We start from the raw sequence: 22130 nt of genomic DNA, 5'->3' as shown, positions 1-22130 counted from the left end.
GGTACTATTTCAGTTTATGGATGCCTGATAACTTATTTGATTAATTCCCTACTTTGGTGTTTCTAACAATTTTTTTTACTACAATAGCACCCTTATAATCTTCATGTGAATTTCTTGTTTTCCTAAGATAATTTTTTTTAATTTTAATTTTAATTTTTGTTATACATGACAGTAGAATCTATTCTGATATGTTTATACAAGCATGGACTATATCTTGTTCTAATTAGGATCCCAGTCTTGTGGATGTATATGATGTTGAGATTCACTGTGGTGTATTCATATATCTACACAGGAAAGTTATGTCAAATGCATTCCACTCTTTCCTATTCCAACACCCCTCTCTTCCCTTCATTCTCCTTTGTGTAATCCCTTTTGTGTAATCTGTTCTCCTCCATACTCCCACCCCTTGTTGTGAGTTAGCATCCACATATCAAGAGAGAACATTCAACCTTTGTTTTTTGGGATTGGCTTATTTGACTTAGAATGATAGCCTCCAAATTCCTCCATTTACCAGCGAATGTCATAAAGGTATTCTTCTTTATGGCTGATAAATATTCCATTGTATATAAATACTACAATTTATTTATCCATTCATCTGTTGATGGGCATCTAGGTTCGTTTCTTAGCTTGGCTATTGTGAATTGTGCTGTATAAATATTCATGTGGCTGTGTCACTGTAGTATGCTGATTTTAACTCCTTTGTATATATACCCAGGAGTGGGATAACTGGGTCAAGTGGTGGTTCTATTCCTAATTCTTTGAGATATCTCCATACTACTTTACAGAGTGGTTGCATTAATTTGCAGTCCCAACAATTATGTATGAGCATACCTTTCTCCCCACATCTTCACCAACATTTATTGTTACTTGTATTCTTGGTAATTGCCATTCTGGTTGGAGTGAGGTGAAACTAAGATAAATTCTTTCATATGCAATACAGAGTCAAAGTCAAAGTTAAAGATATTTTTATGGACTTCTGATACATATTATCAACTTCAAGTCAATGTTTAGGACTTGTTACCTTTTTAATGAATTTGCTTGATGTTAACTAGAAAAAAAATATTTATAATGACTGATATTGTTAATCAAATGAAGACTTAAGGCGCCTAGCTGGGTGCACACCTGTAATCCCAACTACCTGGGAGGTTGAGGCAGGAGGATTGCAAATTTGAGGACAGCCTGGGCAACTTAGGAAGACCCTGTCTCAAAATAAAAAATAAAAAAGACTGGGGATGAAAGGACTATGGTTATGGTCCTCTTTAGACTGTATTCCCTTTGGCTTTTCTTGGCATTTTAGGCATAAGATTGTACTTTATTCCTCCATAGAAGCTTTGATTCTATATTAAATAGTCCGTAAAAAATGTGTACGTGTATGTTTGCACATTTGAAGAAAGTCGAACTTATCCGTACATCAATGTGAGTCATTATTAACCTAAATGTCACACCCTTTTTAGGTGAGAGATTTAACTCTGCCAGTCATTTCCTTGATGAGTAAGGAAATAAATTACAGTGAAGGAAATGAAGGTTTCAGTGGACTTCTTATGGAAATTTCCCATTTTATGGAGCTCAAGAAAAACAAAAATATTTTTCTAAAAATGTAACACTTTATTTAAATGTACCTTAGCCAGCTTAGGACTGTATCCCTATAGTCCCAGCTACTTGGGAGGCTAAGGTAGGAGGCTTGCTTGAGCCTCCAAATTCAGGACTAGCTTGAGCAACATAGGGAGACCAATCTCTAAACAATCAATCAAACAAACAAAGTATTACTTGTAGAGTGCCTTCTTTTTATTTTTTAATTAATTTATTTTTTCAGAGTGCTTTCTTGATGAAAAATAAAAATAGTTCCTGTTTGCTGGTACTGTTTTGTTGTTTTTAAATGAGAAAAATGAAATTAAATGGATAAACACTACAATATTTTGCTATAAAGGTAGTGTATTTCAAATGTTCTCTCCTTCAGTTTCCCGCCTCACGCATACATACCAATTTCTTGCTAAAGAAAAATTTGTTAAGGGAGGGGCGGGATTTGAGTGCAACTCATTGTGCAGATGATGGAGATCTCTTCAGTATACCATCACCGTCTTGTGACCTTTTGCCATATTACTGTTAAGGATTTTCATGCCTCAATGCTGTTTTTGCATGAAATTCAAATATTTCCTCTTGGTGATCTCTCTTGAATAAGACGAAATAGAATGAAGGCCCACCTTCTGGAGAGATGGTATCTCTGCATTTATGCTCTGTTCTCACATGATTCCAAAACAACCAGTGGAATAAGAAAATCCAATCTTAATCAGAATAGGGCTATTATAAAGTGATGTTTTCAGTTTTGTTTTGTGTTTGAACCAAATTTGTTTTCTTAGTTCCTTTTTATCGTTTGCAGGGGGAAAAGAAAAAAGAATTTCTCTGTCTCTTCGGTTATACTGTTGGGGTGTTCTCCCATTTTTGTTTCAATATCCCCCTACCTCACTACTATTTTATTATGTACTTTAATTTTTTCATCCTCTTCTGTTTCCTTCTTTCCCTTTGTGACTATAATCTATCTTTTCCTTCTTTTCTTCCTTACACTTCTATTTCCAGTTTCTTTGGTGTCTTGCTACATATCACTTTCCTAATTCCCTGTCCTCTATTAACACCCACACCCACAGTGGCCCTCTCCCCTCTCTCCTTTCTTTGTTCCTTGTAATTCCTTCCCGAAGTAGGTGTGGCTCCTGCTCTGCTCCAGCTGAGAGCACTGACCTCATCCTGCCTGCTGCAGAGGTCTTTTAAGGACTTAGTTCCCTGGTAACCCTGAAGCTCTAGGAAGCAACCCAAACACTACCTATTCAAGGAAGCCTGCTCCTAAATCCACTCTATTCAAAGGGACTGTTGCTTCTTTCCTTAAAAATAGTTTCTCATTCATTAGTTTTCTCCTCCTCCTCCTCCTCCTCCTTCTCCTCCTCCTCCTCCTCCTCCTCCTTCTCCTCCTCCTCCTCCTTCTCCTCCTTCTTTTTTCCTCCACATAAATACAAATTTTCAAAGAATTGTACTGGAACCTTTACAAGCTCCTCTTTGCTAATCCACACTATCATCTGTTTAGGGAACACTTATTTCCTTGTGTTTCAGGGCTGACACTTGAATCTCATAAAAGCAAGTTAGATTGATGGTGGCGACAGGAAAGAGGTTTAAGAAAAGGGTTTTCTACTGTTTTGGAAAACAGCATAAATTTAATTATGGGAGGTATATATATATATATATTTTTTTTTTCTCCCCCCCCTGGATAACCTGAAAACTCTTCCATGAGATAATTGACTACATTCATAGCTTTGTAATTCCAACTGGGTAAACAGCTCCCACACAGGTGCGCACACACACACACACACACACACACACACACACAAATTAATTTTTAATAGTGATCAACTTTATGCTTTGAATATAACCCTTGCTGCTCTGTTACTGCAACTTATTTTTTAAACGAACGTGTTTCTTTCTCTTCCTCTCTCCCTACTCCTCCCTCTCCCTAATATCAGGGAAAACAGGATTACCTTTCTTCCCCTTCCTAGGCAGGTTTATCTGTCCTTGTACACACCCATCACAGAAACAAAGTAATTCAGACTTTGGGGATGGTACCAGACGATCTCAGAAATTACTACTTCCTGAAGGAACTTTGGATGGTGTAGAGGAAAATGGGGTGGAAGGGGATGGGGGACAGAAAGATAGTAGAATGAAAGAGACATTATTACCCTATGTATAAGTATGATTACAGGAATGGTGTGAATCTATATTGTGTACAATCATAGAAGTGAAAAGTTGTACACCATTTGTGTACACTGAATCAAAATGCAGTCTGTAAAAATAGGAAAATAAAAATAAAAATAAATAAATAAAAAAGAAATTACTATTTCCCAAATTAACAAGTGGATTACAACTCCAACAGAGAACACTGTGGAATGTAGCCTTTGAATCACAGTCTCTGGGACAGGAGTCCCTGAGTTTCTCCTTTGCTAGCAAAGCAGTAAACTTTCTTTATCCTTTTTCTCAAATCTGTGTCCTTGTTATTGGATTGGCATGTGGGAAAAGGACTGAGCTTTCAGCAACAAATAAGAGGAAACTAATGTAACTCCCAGTTTATACTGAATTATGTATTTCCCACTGTGGATTATGAAAATAATTTACAAGAACTTTCATTGATTAGCCAAAGAACCTCAAACTTCCTAATCAGACTCTGAAGACAGTTACAGAATCTTAAATACCAAATTAGTAGAAAAAAATGTTGTTGAATAAAGACTATCCTACCTAAGCAAAGTTTTTCCTACTGATTATTCTAATACATGTTCATGTAGAAAATCTAGAAAACAGAGGGGAAAAAATAAAATAAAATCTTAACATCCAAAGCTAATTAAGCACTACTGAGTTTCTGATATCTAACTTTTTAGCACTTCTAAGTTTCATCTTAATTTTAGATATAGTAATTAGAACAAAACTCAGTTTAGAAAGGTAAATAGTGATCAGGCATAGTTGCACATGCCTGCAATACAGCCACTTGGGAGGTGAGGCAGAAAGATCAAAGTTTGAAGTGACAATTTAGTGAGACCCTATCTCAACATATAAAGGGATGGAGTTGTAGGTTAGGGGGTAGAGTGCTTGCTTAGCTTGTGAGAAGTCCTGGAATCAATACCCAGTACTGGAAAAAAAAAAAAAAAGCGAGACAGAAAGAGAAGGGTAAGTAGTGAAAGGTGAAGTTTCTTTCCTTCTCTATCCTCCTGTCCCTAGCACCTCTCTTGGAGGCAACCAGTTTCCAGCTTCTAATGTAGTCTTCTAGAGATAATCGATTCATTTGAATACTAAACACACATACACACATTTAAGTTTTTGTTGTGTGGGGGGTACTGGGGATTGAACTCAGGGTCACTCAACCACTGAGCCACATTCCCGGTCCTATCTTGTATTTTATTTAGAGACAGGGTCTCACTGAGTTGCTTAGCACCTTGCCATTGCTGAGGCTGGCATTGAACTCTGGATCCTGCTGTCTCAGCCTCCTGAGCCACTGGGATTACAGGTGTATGCCACCACACCCAGCCACATTTAAGTTCCAATGGTAGCTTTATATGTAGACTGGTCAGAATTATTTTCCTTTTTAACCATGTATCTTGGATACAAGACACTCCTTACTAAAATTATGGGTATGTGCTTTTGAGATGTTTTAAATGTTAAGCAGTACTACTAAACTTAAAATGTTTAGTATTTATGTAATTTCAAAAAAATTTTCTTAGTTGTTGATGGAACTTTATTTTTATTTATTTATTTATGTGTGGTGCTGGGAATTGAACCCAGGGTCTCACACATGCTAGGCAAGTGCTCTGCCACTGGGCCACACCACCAGCCCAGTATTATGTTATTATGACTAAGCAGGTCTTATTAGTTACATGACCTAGGGAAGATCCATTTAGCTTCAGTGTACTTCTTTCACATTTTTCACATGTAGAATAGGAATATAAGAGGGCTGTTGTGAAAACTGAACAAGTTGCAGGTGCAAGGTCAAGGCGCTAGGTTCAATCCCCAGTGCTAAAATAAATTATATATATATATATAATTTAAATATACATAGATTATATACACATGTATGTGTGTATATATATATATGAATAAGTTAATTTTGGTCCACAATTCCTTATGCACAATTCTGAAATCCAAAACATCAGAAACTGAAAATTCTTTCTAACTAATTTGGTGGTAAATGCTGACCTGAACTGACATAAAACTAAAGATTTGTTTATCCCTCTTGATTTGAAATTTTCATACATTTCACTATAGAAATTTAATTTTGATCATAGGACACTGCTCAGACCCCAATGGGTAGAGTAAAAAATAAAGAATTTAGACACTGTATTACCTTTCTAAAATCTGGGAGGAAATCCAAATCATGAAACACATAGAGATCCAAAAGTTTTGTGTAAAAGTTTGTGGACCTGTACACAAAAAAGCACTTAAAACGATGTCCAGCACAAGATATTGTTTTAAAATTATAATTACTAATGCCTATTAATTGTACAAATAATGGCTTTCTGTGTGTCGGTTCCATACATCCATATATCATGCCATGACCATCTATACCCTCCCTACCACCCTCTCTTGCCCTCCCTTCTCTCCCCATCTCCCCTAATCCTTTTTCCCTCTCCTAATAATCCCTCTTCTACTTTCAGGTTCATACTTTCTCTTTCTTTTTTTTTCAAACATGAGAAGAAACATGTCATACTTGGTTTTTCTGTGCCTGGCTAATTTCACTGAACATGGTATCTTCCAGTCCCATACATTTTCCTGCAAATGATATGAGTTCATTCTTCTTTATGGTCAAATAATACTTCATGGTGTATATATATATCACATTTTTAAAAATATTTTTTGTAGTTGTATATGGACAGCATGCTTCTATTTGTTTATTTTCACGTGGTGCTAGGGATTGAACCCAGTGCCTCACGTGTGCTAGGCAAGTTCTCTGCCACAGAGCTACAGCACCAGCCCATATACATTTTTTTTATCCAATCATCTGTTGATGGTCATCTAGGCTGATGTCACATCTTGGGTATCATAAATATTGCAATAAAAATGGGTATGCAGGCATCTCTTCTGTGTTCTGACTTCATTTCCCTTAGATACACACCAGGAGTGGTATAGCTGCATCATATGGTAGTTCAACTTAAAGTTTTCAGTGGTTGTACTAATTTATATTCTTACTAAATTGTATAAGGGTTCTTTTTTCTCCATATTCTTGCCAGAATTTTAAAAAATAATAGCCATCCTAAATGGGGCAAGATGGAATCTCAATGTAGTTTTGATTTGCATTTCCCTGATGGCTAAATATGTTGAGCATTATCCAGGTTTTGTGGCAGACACTTGTAATCCCAACTACTTGGGAGGTTGAGGCAGGAGGAGTGAGAAAGTTCAAGATCAGCCTCAGCAACTTAGCAAGATTCTTTGTCAAAATATGATTTTTAAAAGGGTTGGAGAGTAGGTCAATGGTAGAGTACTTGTCTAACATTTGTGAAGCCCTGGGTTCAATACCCACTACAAAAAAAAAAAAAAAAAAAAAAAAGGTAGAGCCTTTTTTCACATATACTTCTTTTTAGAGGTGTCTGTTCAGACCATTGCTCACTCATTGGATCACTTCTTTTATTGTTTCTTTTAAAAAAAATTTCTTTAGATATTCTGGATATTAATCCTCTATCAGATGAATAGTTGGCAAACATTTTCTCCCATTCTATAGGTTGTCTATGCTCTGCTGATTGTTTCCGTTTCTGTAGCACAGGTACTGTATTATCTATTATCAGCTAAGCCATAAAAGGTACCACATATAAATTCATTTCGTTTTTTTTGGAGTTAATCATGGTCTTTGTTTTCTGTTTGCTTAGTTTTAATGTGTCAATTATAAGATTTATAGGTACCACTTACTAAAAAATATCCTTTAAAAATTTCACACTTCAGAAAAGTACAAAACTTATAGTATATATATCTTTAAAAACTTATCAGTATATTCCTTTATTGTGTCTTACCCTTCACCAAAATCTCAGGAACAGATACTTGATCTGTGTTGTTCTCTGTTGTATCTCCTGTGCTTAGGATAGTTTCTGGTTCAAAGAAGACACTCATATCTTTATTGGGTGAGTGAATGTGTAAGATATTCTGTCAGCTTCATTTCTTTCCCAGCCTCTTCTTTCTTGGAAACTTCTGTCTCCTTGTTCTATTCTGGACCAGCAGCCTTCTAGGCCTGCAGGCCCAATTATCATCCTGGGAATTTTTAATTTTATTTTGATCTTAATTTTTTGGTACCGGGGATTGAACCCTGGGGGCATTTAACTACTGAGTCACATCCCCAGCCCTTTTGTACATTTTATTAGAGACAAGTTCTCACCGAGTTGCTCAGGGCCTTGCTAAATTGCCAAGGCTGGCTTTAAGCTCCCAATCCTCCTGCCTCGGTCTCCCAAGCTGCTGGGATTACAAGTGTGCACCACAGAGCTTGGCTCATCCTGGGAATTTCTTTTGCCTCTTTACACTTTTGGTTTCCCTGCCTCTATAGCTTCACTCTTCTTTGCTTTCATCCCTCATTTTAGTGGACCACAATTCATAGATTGTAAACATTTTAACAACTCTTCCAACTGATATTGCTGCATAACAAGTCATTTCAAAACTTAGTGATACTATACAACACCCATTTGTTATCTCCTGGTTTCTGTGACAGAGCCGAGGAAAGGCTCAACTGGACATGTGTGGCCTGGGCCCTCTCACTGAGATTGCATTCTACTGGAGATTGAAGCTGTAAATGCAAGACTTCTCTAGCAGAAGGGGGTTCATGTGGCATCTTTGTGTAGTTCAGGGCTTCTCCATTTGGTCCGTCTGTGTGACTTCATTTGGGCTTTTTCACAGGATGGCAGCCCTAGGGTAGATACACTGCTTACCTAGAGAGGCTGGTTTTCCCTGAACATCATTACTCTTCCCTATGATTAAAAAAAAAAAAAATTTTTTTTGTAGTTGTAGATGGACAACTACTATCTTGTTTATTTTTAATGTAGTGCTAAGGATCAAACCCAGTGCCTCACAGGTGATAGGCAAGTGCTCTCTCATTGAGCTACAGCCCCAGGTCCCCTTGTACTTAAGATAGTTTGAAGGGTATTGCATTCTAGGATGGATCATTTTATTTCAAGATGTTTTTGAAAGCATTTCTCTATGGTTTTGTAACTTCCAAAATTTCTGAGAGGTCTGATTAATTAATTCTGGACCCTTTATATATTGGCTTATTTTCCTCTCTAGAGGCTTTTAGAATATCCTTTTTAATCCCCAGTGCTCTGAAATTTCACGTGAATCAGGGGATAGATTTGATAAACTAGTTTAAGCCTTGCTTGTTAGAATTTTAGGTTTTGCTTAATAACTAGGTTCCCTCCTTGATTAATCTATCTTGAATCATCTAAAGAAAATATTCCTGGCTGATCCCCATATATACTGATCATTTTCTTGTCTTTAATTTTTTAGTACCTCTACGTGATTTATAATTTACTTTTTTTGTGGGGGGATACCACGCATTGAACTTAGGGGTACTTGACCACTGAGTCAGGTCCCCAGCCTTATTTTGTATTTTATTTAGAGACAGGGTCTCACTGAGTTGCTTAGTGCCTTGCTTTTGTTGAGGATGGCTTTGAACTCACAATCCTCCTGCCTCAGCCTCCCCAGACACTGGGATTATAGGCATGTAACACAGTGATCAGCTAATAAAGGCAGACATTTAATGAAGCCCTGCATCTTCCAAAAAATGAGCTGCTTGTTTACTTACTATCGTAGAAAGAAACTACAGGTTTCTTCTCTTCCTCTCTTTAGTTTTGATCAACCTGTTCCTTTATAAAAGCCAACTCCTTCCACAAATACTCAGAAAAGCCACATGATCCTATTACAGTGTGGCAGTTTACCATAGAGTAACTTTCAGTTAACATATTGTTTAATCAAGCTGTTGTTTTTCCGCTAAGGCTTTGAGATAAACAAATGTAAAAACACACATTCCTGTTTTGTAACTTGGTTTAGTATACGCTTTATAAACTTTTAAAGTTTTTGTTACCTTGTAAAAAATGTTTTAGTGCTATCCTAATTGCACTGTGTTCTGTAATTAATCCAGTTGAAACTGTGTTCTTTGGGGATATTGTGGAGTCTTAAAGGTCACTGTTCTGCCACCATGAAGTGAGTATTCCTCTGCTATGCCCATCTGCCATGAAGCTCCATCCTACTTTGGGCCCAGAGTGATAAGAGTCAGGTTACCATGGACTGAACTTCTTAAATATCAGTAAGAAGATATCTGGATGTGAAATAACCAGTAAAGATTTTACGACTTATCAGAAGATTTTTAAAATCTACTCAGTCCTCCATATGCTCCCCAGGTAGGTGAAAACCACTTTCAGAATCACTGGAACTGAGCACAAGGGACCATGAAAATGAAACCAAATCAAGCCCTAGTCTTGGAGAGTTTTTCAAAATGACTTTGAGGTCAAATTTTGCTAAATGAACTTCATGGCTTCAAGAAGGCTCTACACTAAAATACCTTCTAATATACCACAGTGAAGAGTTCATACTAAAACATTTTCTTTATGACCACAGAGACCCAGTCAAGGTAAACAGACCTAATCTCATTTTTTTCCTCATGTACATTTTTAAAAAAGCAACTTCTTTATTAATTCATAGACTTTGGTAGTGCCAAGATCTTAATTCATTTAAAAGGACATGTTATTTTCTAGCAGTTTGGTGTTTATATTACAATACAATGTTCTATTTTAATGCATTTTACACCATTAATTTTAAGTGAAGAAATTTTAAAAAAGGACTTAAAATCAGCATATTATAGTGATGCAGCCACTTCAATGTTTGCAGCAGCTCAATTCACAATAGCTAAACTATGGAACCAATCTAGATACCCTTTAACACATGAATGGATAAATAAAATATGGTACATATACACAATGGAATATTACTCAGCCTTAAAGAAGAATGAAATTATGGCATTTGCAGGTAAATGGATGGAACTAGAGAAATAAGCAATCCCAAAAAAAAACAAATGTTTTCTCTGATAAGTGGGTGCTGATCCATAGTGGGGGGTGGGTAGAGAAGAATGAAGAAACTTTGGATTATGCAGAGGGGACTAAGGGAAGAGTGTAGCAGTGGTGATGGGAAGGAAGGTAGAACGAGACAGACATTATTATCCTGTACACATGTATAAAAAATAAAGAAAAAAGAAATTAGAAACTGTAGGTAAGGTGGTTGAACGAGAATTCCTTCATTAGCATACTCTTCTTCTAAAGAAATGGTTCTGTCTTTTAACTTTTACTAAAATGTGTTTAAGTATAAACATTCCTGTATGTATATTAGTTGTAGGTGGACACAATACCTTTATTTTAATTTATTCACTATTTATGTGGTGCTGAGGATCAAACCCAGTGCCTCACATGCGTGAGGTGAGCGATCTACCGCTGAGCCACAACCCCAGTCCCAAGAATAAACATTTCTAATTAAAGTTTTCTGTAAGTCAAAAACATCAGAAAGATGAAAGATATGTATTCATCAGAGCTGGGTGACATTCTCTATTATTGAACTTATTATTAAGAGAAATTAGACTCTTTATGTGTTCCATTTCAATAAATGTGATTTGCACTTGAAAAAAAGTCAGTGTTCTGAGAATCTACCTTTGCCTTATGAAAGCAGAACATGGGGCAAAAGACACAACCTTTCAAAACCAGGGAAACACGGTAAAGCTACTCTGGAGCGGTTTTATTTAATCACATACCTAATGGGTAATATTCTCCATTTCTAGAAGCAAATTAAGAGATCATCTTAACATCCAAGGTTAAATTAGCCAAACAAAATAAAAATAATGAAATTCTTTGCCTCTGGGAGTGAGTGAATGGAGTTATTTGAAAGCTCTAAACTTCAGTTGAGATGTCCTGGCTGAAACATTAGGCAAGAAATACTGCAAAAGGATTGTGACTGATTTAGCTGAAATTCAATCTTATATATTAAATCCTGTCAAAGAGCTAGAAGTTATTTGTTTACACTACTCATTTGAGGAAAACATTTACCCTAGTAGTCAGAAATACAGGCATGACTGAGTAGGCTTGTCGTAATTGAATTTGTTAAGATTTAACTAAAGAAGTGCTCTACTATTGAGCCACATCACCAGCCCCAAGATGTCTATTTTTTAATAACTGAAATTTAAAGTTTCCTGAAGAGACCTGACTCTCTAATGTGCAGCTCATTTCTTTGAGCCCCTGCAAAGTTAGGGGGTTTACCTAACACTGACCATTCATGAAAATTCAATTATTGTTGGCCTATAACATACAACTGTAGCAACATTCCTAGTAAAATGAGACTTTTCTTGCAAAACAAAAAAGCCAAAGGAACCCGCTGAATAGTGTTACTAGCTGCAGCTTGCAATCCATTAAAAGTGGGTTGTACTGCCTGCCAGTATTTTAAAAACACAAAACCAAAACAGAATCGAATATAATTCTTAGAAATCTTAGAATTCATCTCAGTATTAAGGGAAATAATGTTTTATGAAACATTTGTTTCAATTTTACATAAAGTGGGCTAGAATGGAAACTTTATGATGTTTAAGAAACACTGTTGTAAAGCTGTGCTGGTCAAAAAGTGCGTTGACAAAAAGTGATTGGAAGAAGCCTCTTTCAGAGGATCAAGAGAGTCTTCCTTTTCCAAATACCCACATCTGTCTGAGGTCAGATTTTTAAAAAACGTGTTTCAACCTAACATTTCCTACAGATTGAATGTAGAAGCAAGAGTGAGAATTCAGCTGTCACATATTAAAAGACAATTTCAAATCTGTAAAGCAATTCCACTCTTCTTTTTTTTTTTTTAAAGAAAAGATAGTAGTCATTCAAAGCTTAAAAAGCAATTTGTTAACATATTTGCTTATTTTGTGGTGTAGGGATTGAACCCCAAGGCACCCTACCACTTGTACTTTTTAAATTTTGAAACAGGGTCTCGCTTAATTGCTTAGGCTGGTCTCGAACTTGAACCTCCTGCCTCAGCTTCCCCAGTCCATAAGATTACAGGCGTGCTACGTATATTTTTAAATAAATACTTAAAATATTTCTGCTTCAATTACTATGGTAAATATCAATAGCTATAACCCACATAGCAAAAAGGCCTTTGGACACTTCCAACTTTAAAGAGGATAGAAGAGTTCTGAGACCAGCGAAATTTGAAAGCCGCTGATGAGAATGGAAGCAAGGGCTTCAGGCCCGCGCGAGTAGTAGGTTTAACCCAGACCGAGGCCCTTCTCCCGAGTACCCCAAACACCACCCACTCCGGAGGCGCCCGGAAACCCGGCCGCCCCGCGGGAGCAAGAATCCTCGCCCGTAAGAACAGATACTGACGAAAGGGCGGAGCTTGCCTACCCTGCGGACGCGAAAACTAGGTCACAGAAGGAAAGGAGTCTATTAAGCAAATCTTTGCGACACTGTCGCGTTTCGTTGGTTCCGTGTCGTAAAGACAGGCGCGGAGCCGCCCCCAGCTGAGGCAGCAGTGGAGGTGCCCGGCAATGGCGGATATGGAGGATCTCTTCGGGAGCGACGCCGAAAGCGATGCCGAGCGTAAAGGTGGGATCGGCTGGGCTTCGGAGGAGGGGTGAGCGGTGGGAGACCCACAGCCGTCCAGTTCCGGTCTGCGGAGGCTGGGGTGCCGCCAGCATGGAGGCGCTTCCTCCACTCCTGCCTCAGCGCCCCCTGCACTCCTGGCGGTGCCACCCTCTCCAGGCGGGCGGGGATGAAGAGACAAACGCAGAGTCTGCGCCTCGAGGTTCTGAGTGACTTTGGAGCATGCGGTGCCTGGGATCGTGGGGAGTAGAGGGCTCGGGGCAGTGATGGAGGGGGGCTCGGGCGAGCCTACGCAGCCCAGGGAAGAACTTTAGGGTCTTGATCTGTCCTGCCTTGCACAGGCCAGCTCAGAGTAAGGGCTGTTTGTGAATGAATGTAAATGAGATGCTTAGGAATATGGACATGAGGTAGACGAGTTTACAGAGGGGCCCAAACTCCCCTCTTGAGTAAAACCCGAGCATGGCGTGATGAGGAGCACGAGGGGTCTGGGAAGGGTATCAGGATGGAGCTACGCATAGGAGTTACGCACGGGAAATAGGGTACCTTTGGAGAGTCTGTAGAAACAGCAGAATTTCCTGAGTTTGTGACGTTAATTTTGGGGAGCATATTGGTTCTGTGTTTGGAGAGGAGTGATGACAGATTTGCTGATGAAATGAATGAATGAATGAATGTTTATGGTGGATGGAAGTATTTTTGGCACAGAAATTGTGGGTATTTGGTTTTGAAATATGAATAGAAGCATTTTGAAGTGAAAAAGGGCCCAAGACCAAGTTCAGAATTCTTGCAACCCTCCCTGCTGAAAGTAGTTTACCTATGTATTTTTTCCTTAGCAAAGTGCATTGTTTTTGCACCCCCCGCCCCAACACACACTTGTTCATTTTCTTCAACTTCACTTATTCATGACTTATAAATTGTAGTGAAGGGAGCACTAGGTGGAGGTACAGAGAACTGAATTCTGATGTTAGGGCTCTACTCAGACGGATATCCAGGAGATTCGTTAGGAAGTATGGAAGAACAGAGCCCCATATACTAAGTCTTGTTTCATTACTTTTGCTAATATTTTAATTTTTTCCCCTCGTTTTTTCTTGTGGACATTCCTTCACAGTTCTATGTGAACTCTCTCGTAACTTCCACAAGATTGTTTATACAGTGAATAAATGTTTTTTTGATTTATATCATATTCTAGTTACATTGCTAAGTGCTGTAGTCTCCCTCTTAGCTTACATTAATGCTTACTGCATATTTGATAAATAATTGAATGGGTAGAAGCAATCATTTAATAAGGTGTACCCTGCAATTTCCCGTTGCAAACACCGTATAAAAGGAAGCAATATGTAAAGCTGGTTGGTTTCCTGGGTTTCATTTTTTTCTTTTTTCTTCTTCTTTTGTTTATTTATTTATTTTTTTACTTTTTCTGTACTGAGGCTCCAAGCCAGGGCCTTATGCCCTGGCAAGCATTCTACCACTGAGATACATTTCCAGTCCTGGATTTCATGTTTTTTTATTTAAATAAAAAGTTTTGAACTTTCTTGTAAGTCCATTGAAACTTTCTTCTGTCTTACTATTATATAAATGAATTTTCTAGGATTTACTTCCAATTCTGGTGTGCTGTCCTTGAAGGTTGCTGTTGGTCCTGAAGATAATATGGCTGTAATGGGGTAATTCTTCTGATGCCTAGCATATTTCATTTCTCTGGGCTGTAAGAGCTGTGGAAAATAAATACATCTGACAAGTTTCTCATCATAACAATGGGTAGGATTCCCATCTAAGCCCAGTGTGTATACTTTTTTGGGTACCAAGATAGAACTCAGGGGCAGGCATTCAACCACTGAGCCACATTCCCCTATTTGTATTTTATTTAGAGACAGGGTCTCACTGAGTTGCTTAGTGCCTCACCATTGCTGAGGCTGGCTTTGAACTCTGAATCCTGTCTCAGCCTCCTGAACCACTGTGATTACAGGTGAGTGCCACTGAGCCTGATGGACTAAACCCAGTGTGTTTCTTGTGTGAATGTGCCAAGTGTTTAATTTCTTTCAACAGTGTTTTGTAATTTTTGTTGTATAAATACTGTACTTCCCAAATTAAATTTATGAAACTGTTTGTTCAAGTAGTATTAGGGATTGAACCCAGGGCACTCTAACATCGAGCTAAATCCCCAACCCTTTTTATTTTGAGACTGGATCTAAGTTGCTGAGGTTGTCCTCAAATTTAACAATCCTCCTGCCTCAGCATTGTGAATTGTTGGGATTACAGGCATGCACCACTATGCCTGATTTATTGTTAGTATTCATATTATTACAAGTGTAATTGTTTTCTTAATTTTATTTCAGATTGTTTGTTGTTAGTGTATAGAAATACAAGCGATTTTTGTTTATTGATCTTATATCCCTATAAGAATGTATTAGGTATAGTAGTTTTTTTTGGTTTTTTTTTTTGGTGAATTTTTAGGATTTTCTACATGAAAGATCATGTCATCTGTGAATAGTTGTACTTCTTTCTAATTTGGTTATCTTTTGTTTCTTTTTCCTGCCTAATTGCCCTGGCTAGTATTTTTTGCACAACATTGAACAGGAGTGGTGAAAGTAGAAATTATTGTTTTGTTCCTGACCTTAGAAAGCATTTAGGATTTTCTTTCTTTTTTAATTTATTTTTTATGTGGTGCAGAGGATCGAACCCAGTGCCTCATGCTTGCTAGGTAGTACTCCACCACTGAGATACAACCCCAGCCAAGCATTTAGGTTTCATCATTACCATGATTTTAGCTGTGGGATTTTTGTAGGTACTCTTTATCAGTTTGAGAAAGTTCCCTTCTATTCCTATTTGTTGAGTGGCTTTATCATGAAAGAGTGTTCAATTTTATCAGATTTTTTTTTTTTTGCATCACTTAAAATGCAGACAAAAATTTTTTTTTATTAATTCCATGATTTTTTCTTCACTCTTGATATAATGTTTCACTTTAATTGATTTTAAGATGTTAAAACACCATTATGATGCTAAACTATATCCCACTTAGTTACTGTGTATATTCTTATAATATGCTTTTGGATTTGATTTGCTCATATTTTAAAATTAATTTTAGCAGCTGTATTCTTTTTTTTTTTTTTAAATCCGAGGCGCTGGGGTTAGCAGCAGTATTCTCAAGGGATATTTGGCTGTAGTTTTCTTAATGACGTCTTAGTCTAGCTTTGGCATCAGGAATGAGTTAGGAAGTGTTGCCTTCACTTCAGTTTTTTGGCAGAGTTTGAGAGAGATAGGTGTTAATTCTTCTTTAAGCCTTTGATAGAATTTGCCAGTAAAGCCATCTGGTCCTAGGCTTTTCTTTGTAGGAAGACTTCCTGTTACTGATTCAAACTACTTGTTCTATTTAGATTTTCTATTTCATATTGAATCAGTTGTGACAGTTTCTGTGTATTGGGGAATTAATCTATTTCATTTAAGTTTTCTAGTTTAGTGGCATATAATTGTTTATAGAATTCTCTTATAGTCATTATTTTTGTAAGGTCAGTGATGTCCTCATTTTCATTCTTTATTTTAGTAATTTGAGCCTTCTGCCTTTTTTTTTTTTTTTTTTTTTTTTGGTCAGTCTGGCTAAAGGTTTGCCAATTTTGTTGATGTTTTCTAAGAACAAACTTTTGGTCTCGTTGATTTTTCATTGATTTCTTTCCCTTGTTTTTCTGTTCTCTGTTTCATTTATCTCTGCACTAATCTTCATTATTTCATTTCTTCTGTTTGTTTTGGGTTTAGTTTTATTTTTCTGACTCCTAAGGTTATTGATTTGAGAGTTTTAATGTAGGTATTTACAGTTATAAATTTTCCTTAGAGTCCTGCCTTTTCTGTATCACTTATGTGTTGATATGCTGTGTTTTCATTTTCATGCTTCGCCAATATTTTCTAATTTCCCTTGTGATTCCTTCTTTAAGTTCTCAATGGTTTTTGTGTTGTCTAATTCCTATGTATTTGTGAATTTTATTTCTTTCTGTTTTGATTTTTAGTTGCCTTCCATTGTAATCAGAGAACAGATTTCAGTCTTTTAAAATTCACTAAGCCAGGTGCAGTGGTGCACACTTGTAATCCCAGTGAGGCAGGAGGATTGCAAGTTCAAGGCCAGCCATGGCAACTTAGACTCTGTCTCAAAATAAAATAAAAGGACTGGGGATATAGCTCAGTGGCAGATCACCCTAGTTCAATCTCCAGTATCAAAACAAAACAGAAATCACACACACACACACACACACACACACAGTTTACTAAGAAACAAAACAAACTTAATGAGACTTGTTTTGTTAATGAGACTTAATGAGGTCTGTCCTGAGAATGTTCTATATGAAGTTGGGAAAAAAATGTATATTCTGCCCTTATTGGGTAGAGTGTCCTAGTATGTCCTTATCACTAATTACTTAGTATGTGTAGTTGATTTAGAGTTGTTCAAATCCTCTATTTCTTTATTGACCTTTTGTTTGCTTGCTCTGTTATTGAAAAGATATTGAAGTCTCCCAACTATTATGTCAGTCTACATCTCCCCTTAATTCTGTTGGGTTTTGTTTTTAGGTTATGTATAATTATTACATCTCATGATAGATTAACCCTTTTATTATTTTGTAACACTTTTTGTCACTTGTAACAATTTTTGCCTTAATGTCTATTTTGTCTAATATTAGTATAGCAGTCAGAGCTCTCTTTTGGTTACTATTTACATGGGATATCTTCTTCCTTTCATTCACTTTCCTTTTTTAGATTTAAATTTTATTATTTATTTATTTATTTACTTTTATGTGGTGCTGAGGGTCGAACCCAGTGCCTCACACATGCTAGGCCAGCAATGTACCACTGAGCTACAGCCCCAGCCCCCTGAGCTACAGCCCCAAGTGTTTAGTTCAAAAGTAAGCCTCTTGTATATAGCGTGCGCGCGCGTTCAGATTACTTTCAATCTATTATGCTAATTTCAGCTTTTTAATTGAAGAGTTTAATCCTTTGCATTTAAAGAAGTAATTAGTGATAAGGACTTTTGCCATTTTGCTTCCCCTGCCCCCCAGTACTAGGGATTGAACCCAGAGATTCCCTACCACTAGGCTTACATCCCCATCTCTTTTAAGAAAATTTTTAAAATTTAAGACTGGTCTCACCAAGTGTTTCCCAGATTGACCTCCAACTTGCCATCCTCCTGCCTCAGCTTCCCAAGTCACTGGGATTGCAGGCGCATGCCACCACACCTGGTCAGACTCTCAGTTTTTGTTTATCTGAGAATGTCTTAATTTTTTCAAAAGTTTGTTTTTATTGAGGACAAATGCACATAATAAAATTAGTCATTTAAGGTGAAGAATTCAGTTGTATTTTGAACATTTATAACATTTATAACTACCACCTCTTCTAGTTCCAAAATGTTTTCATCACCCCAAAAGAAAGCCTTGTGCCTATTAAGCACTTCACTCATTTGCTCCTTCCCCTAACCCTGTCCCTGTCTATCTACTTTTGTATCTATATTTACTTATTCTGAAAATTTCATATAAATGGAACCACATAATGTGAACTTTTGTGTTTGCCTTCTTTCACTTAGCATACTGTTTAAGAAGCATTGTAGTGTATATCAGTACCTCATTCCTTTTTTCTGTTTTTAATTGTTTGAAATGGGAGGGATTGAACCCAGGGCCTTGAGTATGCTGGGCAAATGCTGTACCACTGAGCTATGTTCCTAGCCACCACCCTTCCTTTTTAATGGCCAAATGATATTCCATTATACATAGATATCCCAAATTTGTTAAAGCACTCATTTGTTAATGGACATTGGGCTGTTTCTATCTTTTGGTCATTTGAATAGTGCTGCCTTGGACCTTCATCTATAAGCATTTGTTTGAGTGCCTGTTTTCAATTCTTTTGGATAGGATTAGAATTGTGGGTTATAAGGTAATTCTTTGCTTAACTCTCAGGAATGACCAAGCTGTTCTTTTTATTCCCCCCGTGGTGCTGGGGACTGAATCCAGGGCTTTGTGCATGTGAAGCAAGCACTCTACCAACTGAGCTGTATCCCCAGCCCACAACCTGTTCTCTATAGTGGTTAAACCTTTCTTTTCTTTTTTCCTTCTTCCTTTCTTTGTCTCTATGGTGGTTTAACCTTTCTTTCTTTCTTTTCTTTTTTCTTTCTTCCTTTCTTTGTCTCTATAGTGGTTAAACCTTTCTTTCTTTCTTTTTTTTTTTTTTTTTGCGTGGTACCAGGAATTTAACCCAGGACCTAGAGCATGCTAGGCAAGTGCTCAACCACTGAGCTATATGCCCAGCCTGTGGCTGAACCATTTTACATTATCCCCAGCAATGTACAGTGGTTCTATTTATTGTTGTCCTCATCAATACTTTAAAAAAAAAACCCTTTATTTTATTTATTTATTTTTATGTGGTGCTGAGGATCAAACCTGTGCCTCACATGTACTAGGCAAGGCTGAGCCACAACCCCAGCCCCCTCATCAATACTTTTTATGTCAGCACTTGGAATATGTCATTCAATGGATGCCTTCTGGCTTTCACAGTTGCTGATGAGAAATCAGATGTTATCCTTGTTAGGGATCTCTTGTACAAGATAGTTTACGTCTCTTTTGATGCTTTTGAGGTTCTGTCTTTGTCTTTGGCATTTTGATAATGATATGGCTGGGTGTGGATCTTTTAAGTTTATCCTAGTTGGTATTCATTCAACCTCTTGGAAATCTAGATTTATATTTTTTCATTAAATTAGGGAAAATTTCAGCCATCATTTCTTCAAATATTCTCTCTACCTCTTTCTCCTTCTTCTTCTGGGATTTCTTTATGCATATGTTCTTTTTTTTTTTTTTTTTTTTGTCATGCTGGGGATTGAACCCAAGGCCATGTGCTTGCAAGGCAAGCACTCTACAAACTGAGCTATATCCCCAGCCCTATGCATATGTTCTTGTACTTTGTGTCCTTGTACAATTTTTTTTTCTACAAGTCTTTTAGGCTTTGTTCATTGTTTTTCTGTTTCTTAGGCTGACTAATCTGCATTGCCTATTGTCTTTCTGCTTGAGCCTCCCTAGTTACTTTTTCATTTTAATTATTGTACTTTTCAACTCCAGAATGTCAGTTTAGGTATTTTTCATAGTTATGTCTATTGATATTCTGTTTGGTAACATATCATTTTCATATCTGTTCTTCAGGGAAAGGATTTTTTGTTTTCAGGGACAGTTTCTAACCTTTTTCCTATGTATGGGCCATTCCCCTTTGTTTCTTTGTATGTCTTATCATTTTGATTGAAACTAGGTATTTTGTATATTAAAATATGATGACTCAAGCAGTCTCATTCTCCCTTCTCCCTTGGGTCTTTTGTTGCTGTTTATTATAGCAGTTGTTTAATTATTTAGTGGTTCTTTTTAACCAATTTTGTGAAATCTGTACATTTTAATGTATGTGACCACTGAAGTTTCTCTTCTGTTCCTTAGTGGTCAGTAGTGTTTGGATCAGAATTTTCTTAATTGCCTAAGACCCACCAAAAACCTCCTGAATTTTGCAGATTGGCTGTATGAATGTTGGGGGCATGCTTTCAACACTCAGCCAGGCAGTTTACAACCCTGCTTTTCCCTTCATTTCCTGCTTGTGCAGAGCCAAAAGAGGTGAGAGCTTAGCTTAGATTCTCGGTTCTTTCTTTATGCGCACAGCCCTTTCCTCCCAAGGTTTTTGATTAGTCTGCTATTTGCTCCAACTGCCATCCATTGACTCAGGCAGAGGCAACTAGTACATTTGCCTGCTAATGTTTTTGTCAAACACCTCCAGATAGCTGTGTTGACACTGGGCGAGTTTCAAGTTAAATGAGATAAAGGTGGCTCTTTGAGCCAGTTCTTCAAGGAGCCACCAGATGGGTCAAAACTAACAACTTCAATTCTTTGTGAATGAGGTCCATTCTCTTTCCTCCAGTAGTGGCACCTGTACCAGAAATGTGGGCTGTTATCTTCAAGGCAGTGTTGAGCTAGGGAGCAGGACCAGGTAAGCTAAAACACCAAGAGTTCTTCTTTTTCTTACCAAGATTTAGCTAATTTTTCTTAACTAAGCATTCCCCAGGTTCCTCCAACTTTTAGTTAGTCTCCAGAGTACTGAGAAAGTTGATTCTAACAATTTTTGCCAGTTTCTGACTGTTTTGTTGGAATGAACTTTTGGAGTTCTTTGCCCTTTCTTGCTGATGTTACTTTATGTTTATATCATAGATTCTGATTCTGGATCTGACTCAGATTCTGATCAAGAGAATGCTGCTTCTGGCAGTAATGCCTCTGGAAGTGAAAGTGATCAAGATGAAAGAGGTGATTCAGGACAACCAAGTAATAAGGAACTGTTTGGAGATGACAGTGAGGATGAAGGAGCTTCTCATCACAGTGGCAGTGATAATCACTCTGAAAGGTCAGACAATAGATCAGAAGCCTCTGAGCGTTCTGACCATGAAGACAATGACCCCTCAGATGTAGATCAGCACAGTGGATCAGAAGCCCATAATGATGATGAAGATGAAGGTCATAGGTCAGATGAAGGGAGCCATCACTCAGAAGCTGAAGGTTCTGAAAAAGCACATTCAGATGATGAAAAATGGGACAGAGAAGATAAAAGTGACCAGTCGGATGATGAAAAGATACAAAATTCTGATGACGAGGAGAGGGCACAAGGTTCTGATGAAGATAAGCTGCAGAACTCTGATGATGATGAGAAAATGCAGAACACAGATGACGAGGAGAGGCCTCAGCTTTCTGATGATGAGAGACAGCAGCTGTCAGAGGAGGAAAAGGCTAATTCCGATGACGAGCGGCCAGCAGCTTCTGATAATGATGATGAGAAACAGAATTCTGATGATGATGAACGACCACAGATGTCCGATGAGGAGAAAATGCAAAATTCTGAGGATGAAAGGCCACAGGCCTCAGATGAAGATCACAGGCATTCAGATGATGAAGAGGAACAGGACCATAAATCAGGTGATACATTTATGAGAACAGCAGTGGCCCATTCTTCTTTCATTCCCATCATTAGTCTTTT

At 37.5% G+C, this 22130-nt stretch overlaps 1 protein-coding gene across 2 annotated transcripts in view; it reads left to right on the top strand.

Annotated features, from left to right (window-relative positions):
- The first annotated feature begins 12653 nt into the window (after nucleotides 1-12653).
- Nucleotides 12654-22130, top strand: part of LEO1 (LEO1 homolog, Paf1/RNA polymerase II complex component) — a 29521-nt gene continuing 20044 nt past the window's right edge. Inside the window, exons 1-2 of one of the 2 annotated variants that reach the window (XM_079129938.1) lie at nucleotides 12654-13118; nucleotides 21314-22069. In XM_079129938.1, coding sequence (XP_078986064.1) covers nucleotides 13061-13118; nucleotides 21314-22069 — 814 coding nt within the window. In that variant the 5' untranslated portion in view covers nucleotides 12654-13060. The remainder of the gene's footprint in view (nucleotides 13119-21313; nucleotides 22070-22130) is intronic. The other variant, XM_079129937.1, reaches the window with a different exon arrangement.

The sequence above is a fragment of the Sciurus vulgaris genome, assembly GCF_902686455.1.
Source record: "Sciurus vulgaris genome assembly, chromosome: 2".
Taxonomy (NCBI): Eukaryota; Metazoa; Chordata; class Mammalia; order Rodentia; family Sciuridae; genus Sciurus; species Sciurus vulgaris.
Note: the sequence above shows the minus strand (reverse complement) of the source record. Positions and strands in the feature narration are given on the sequence as shown.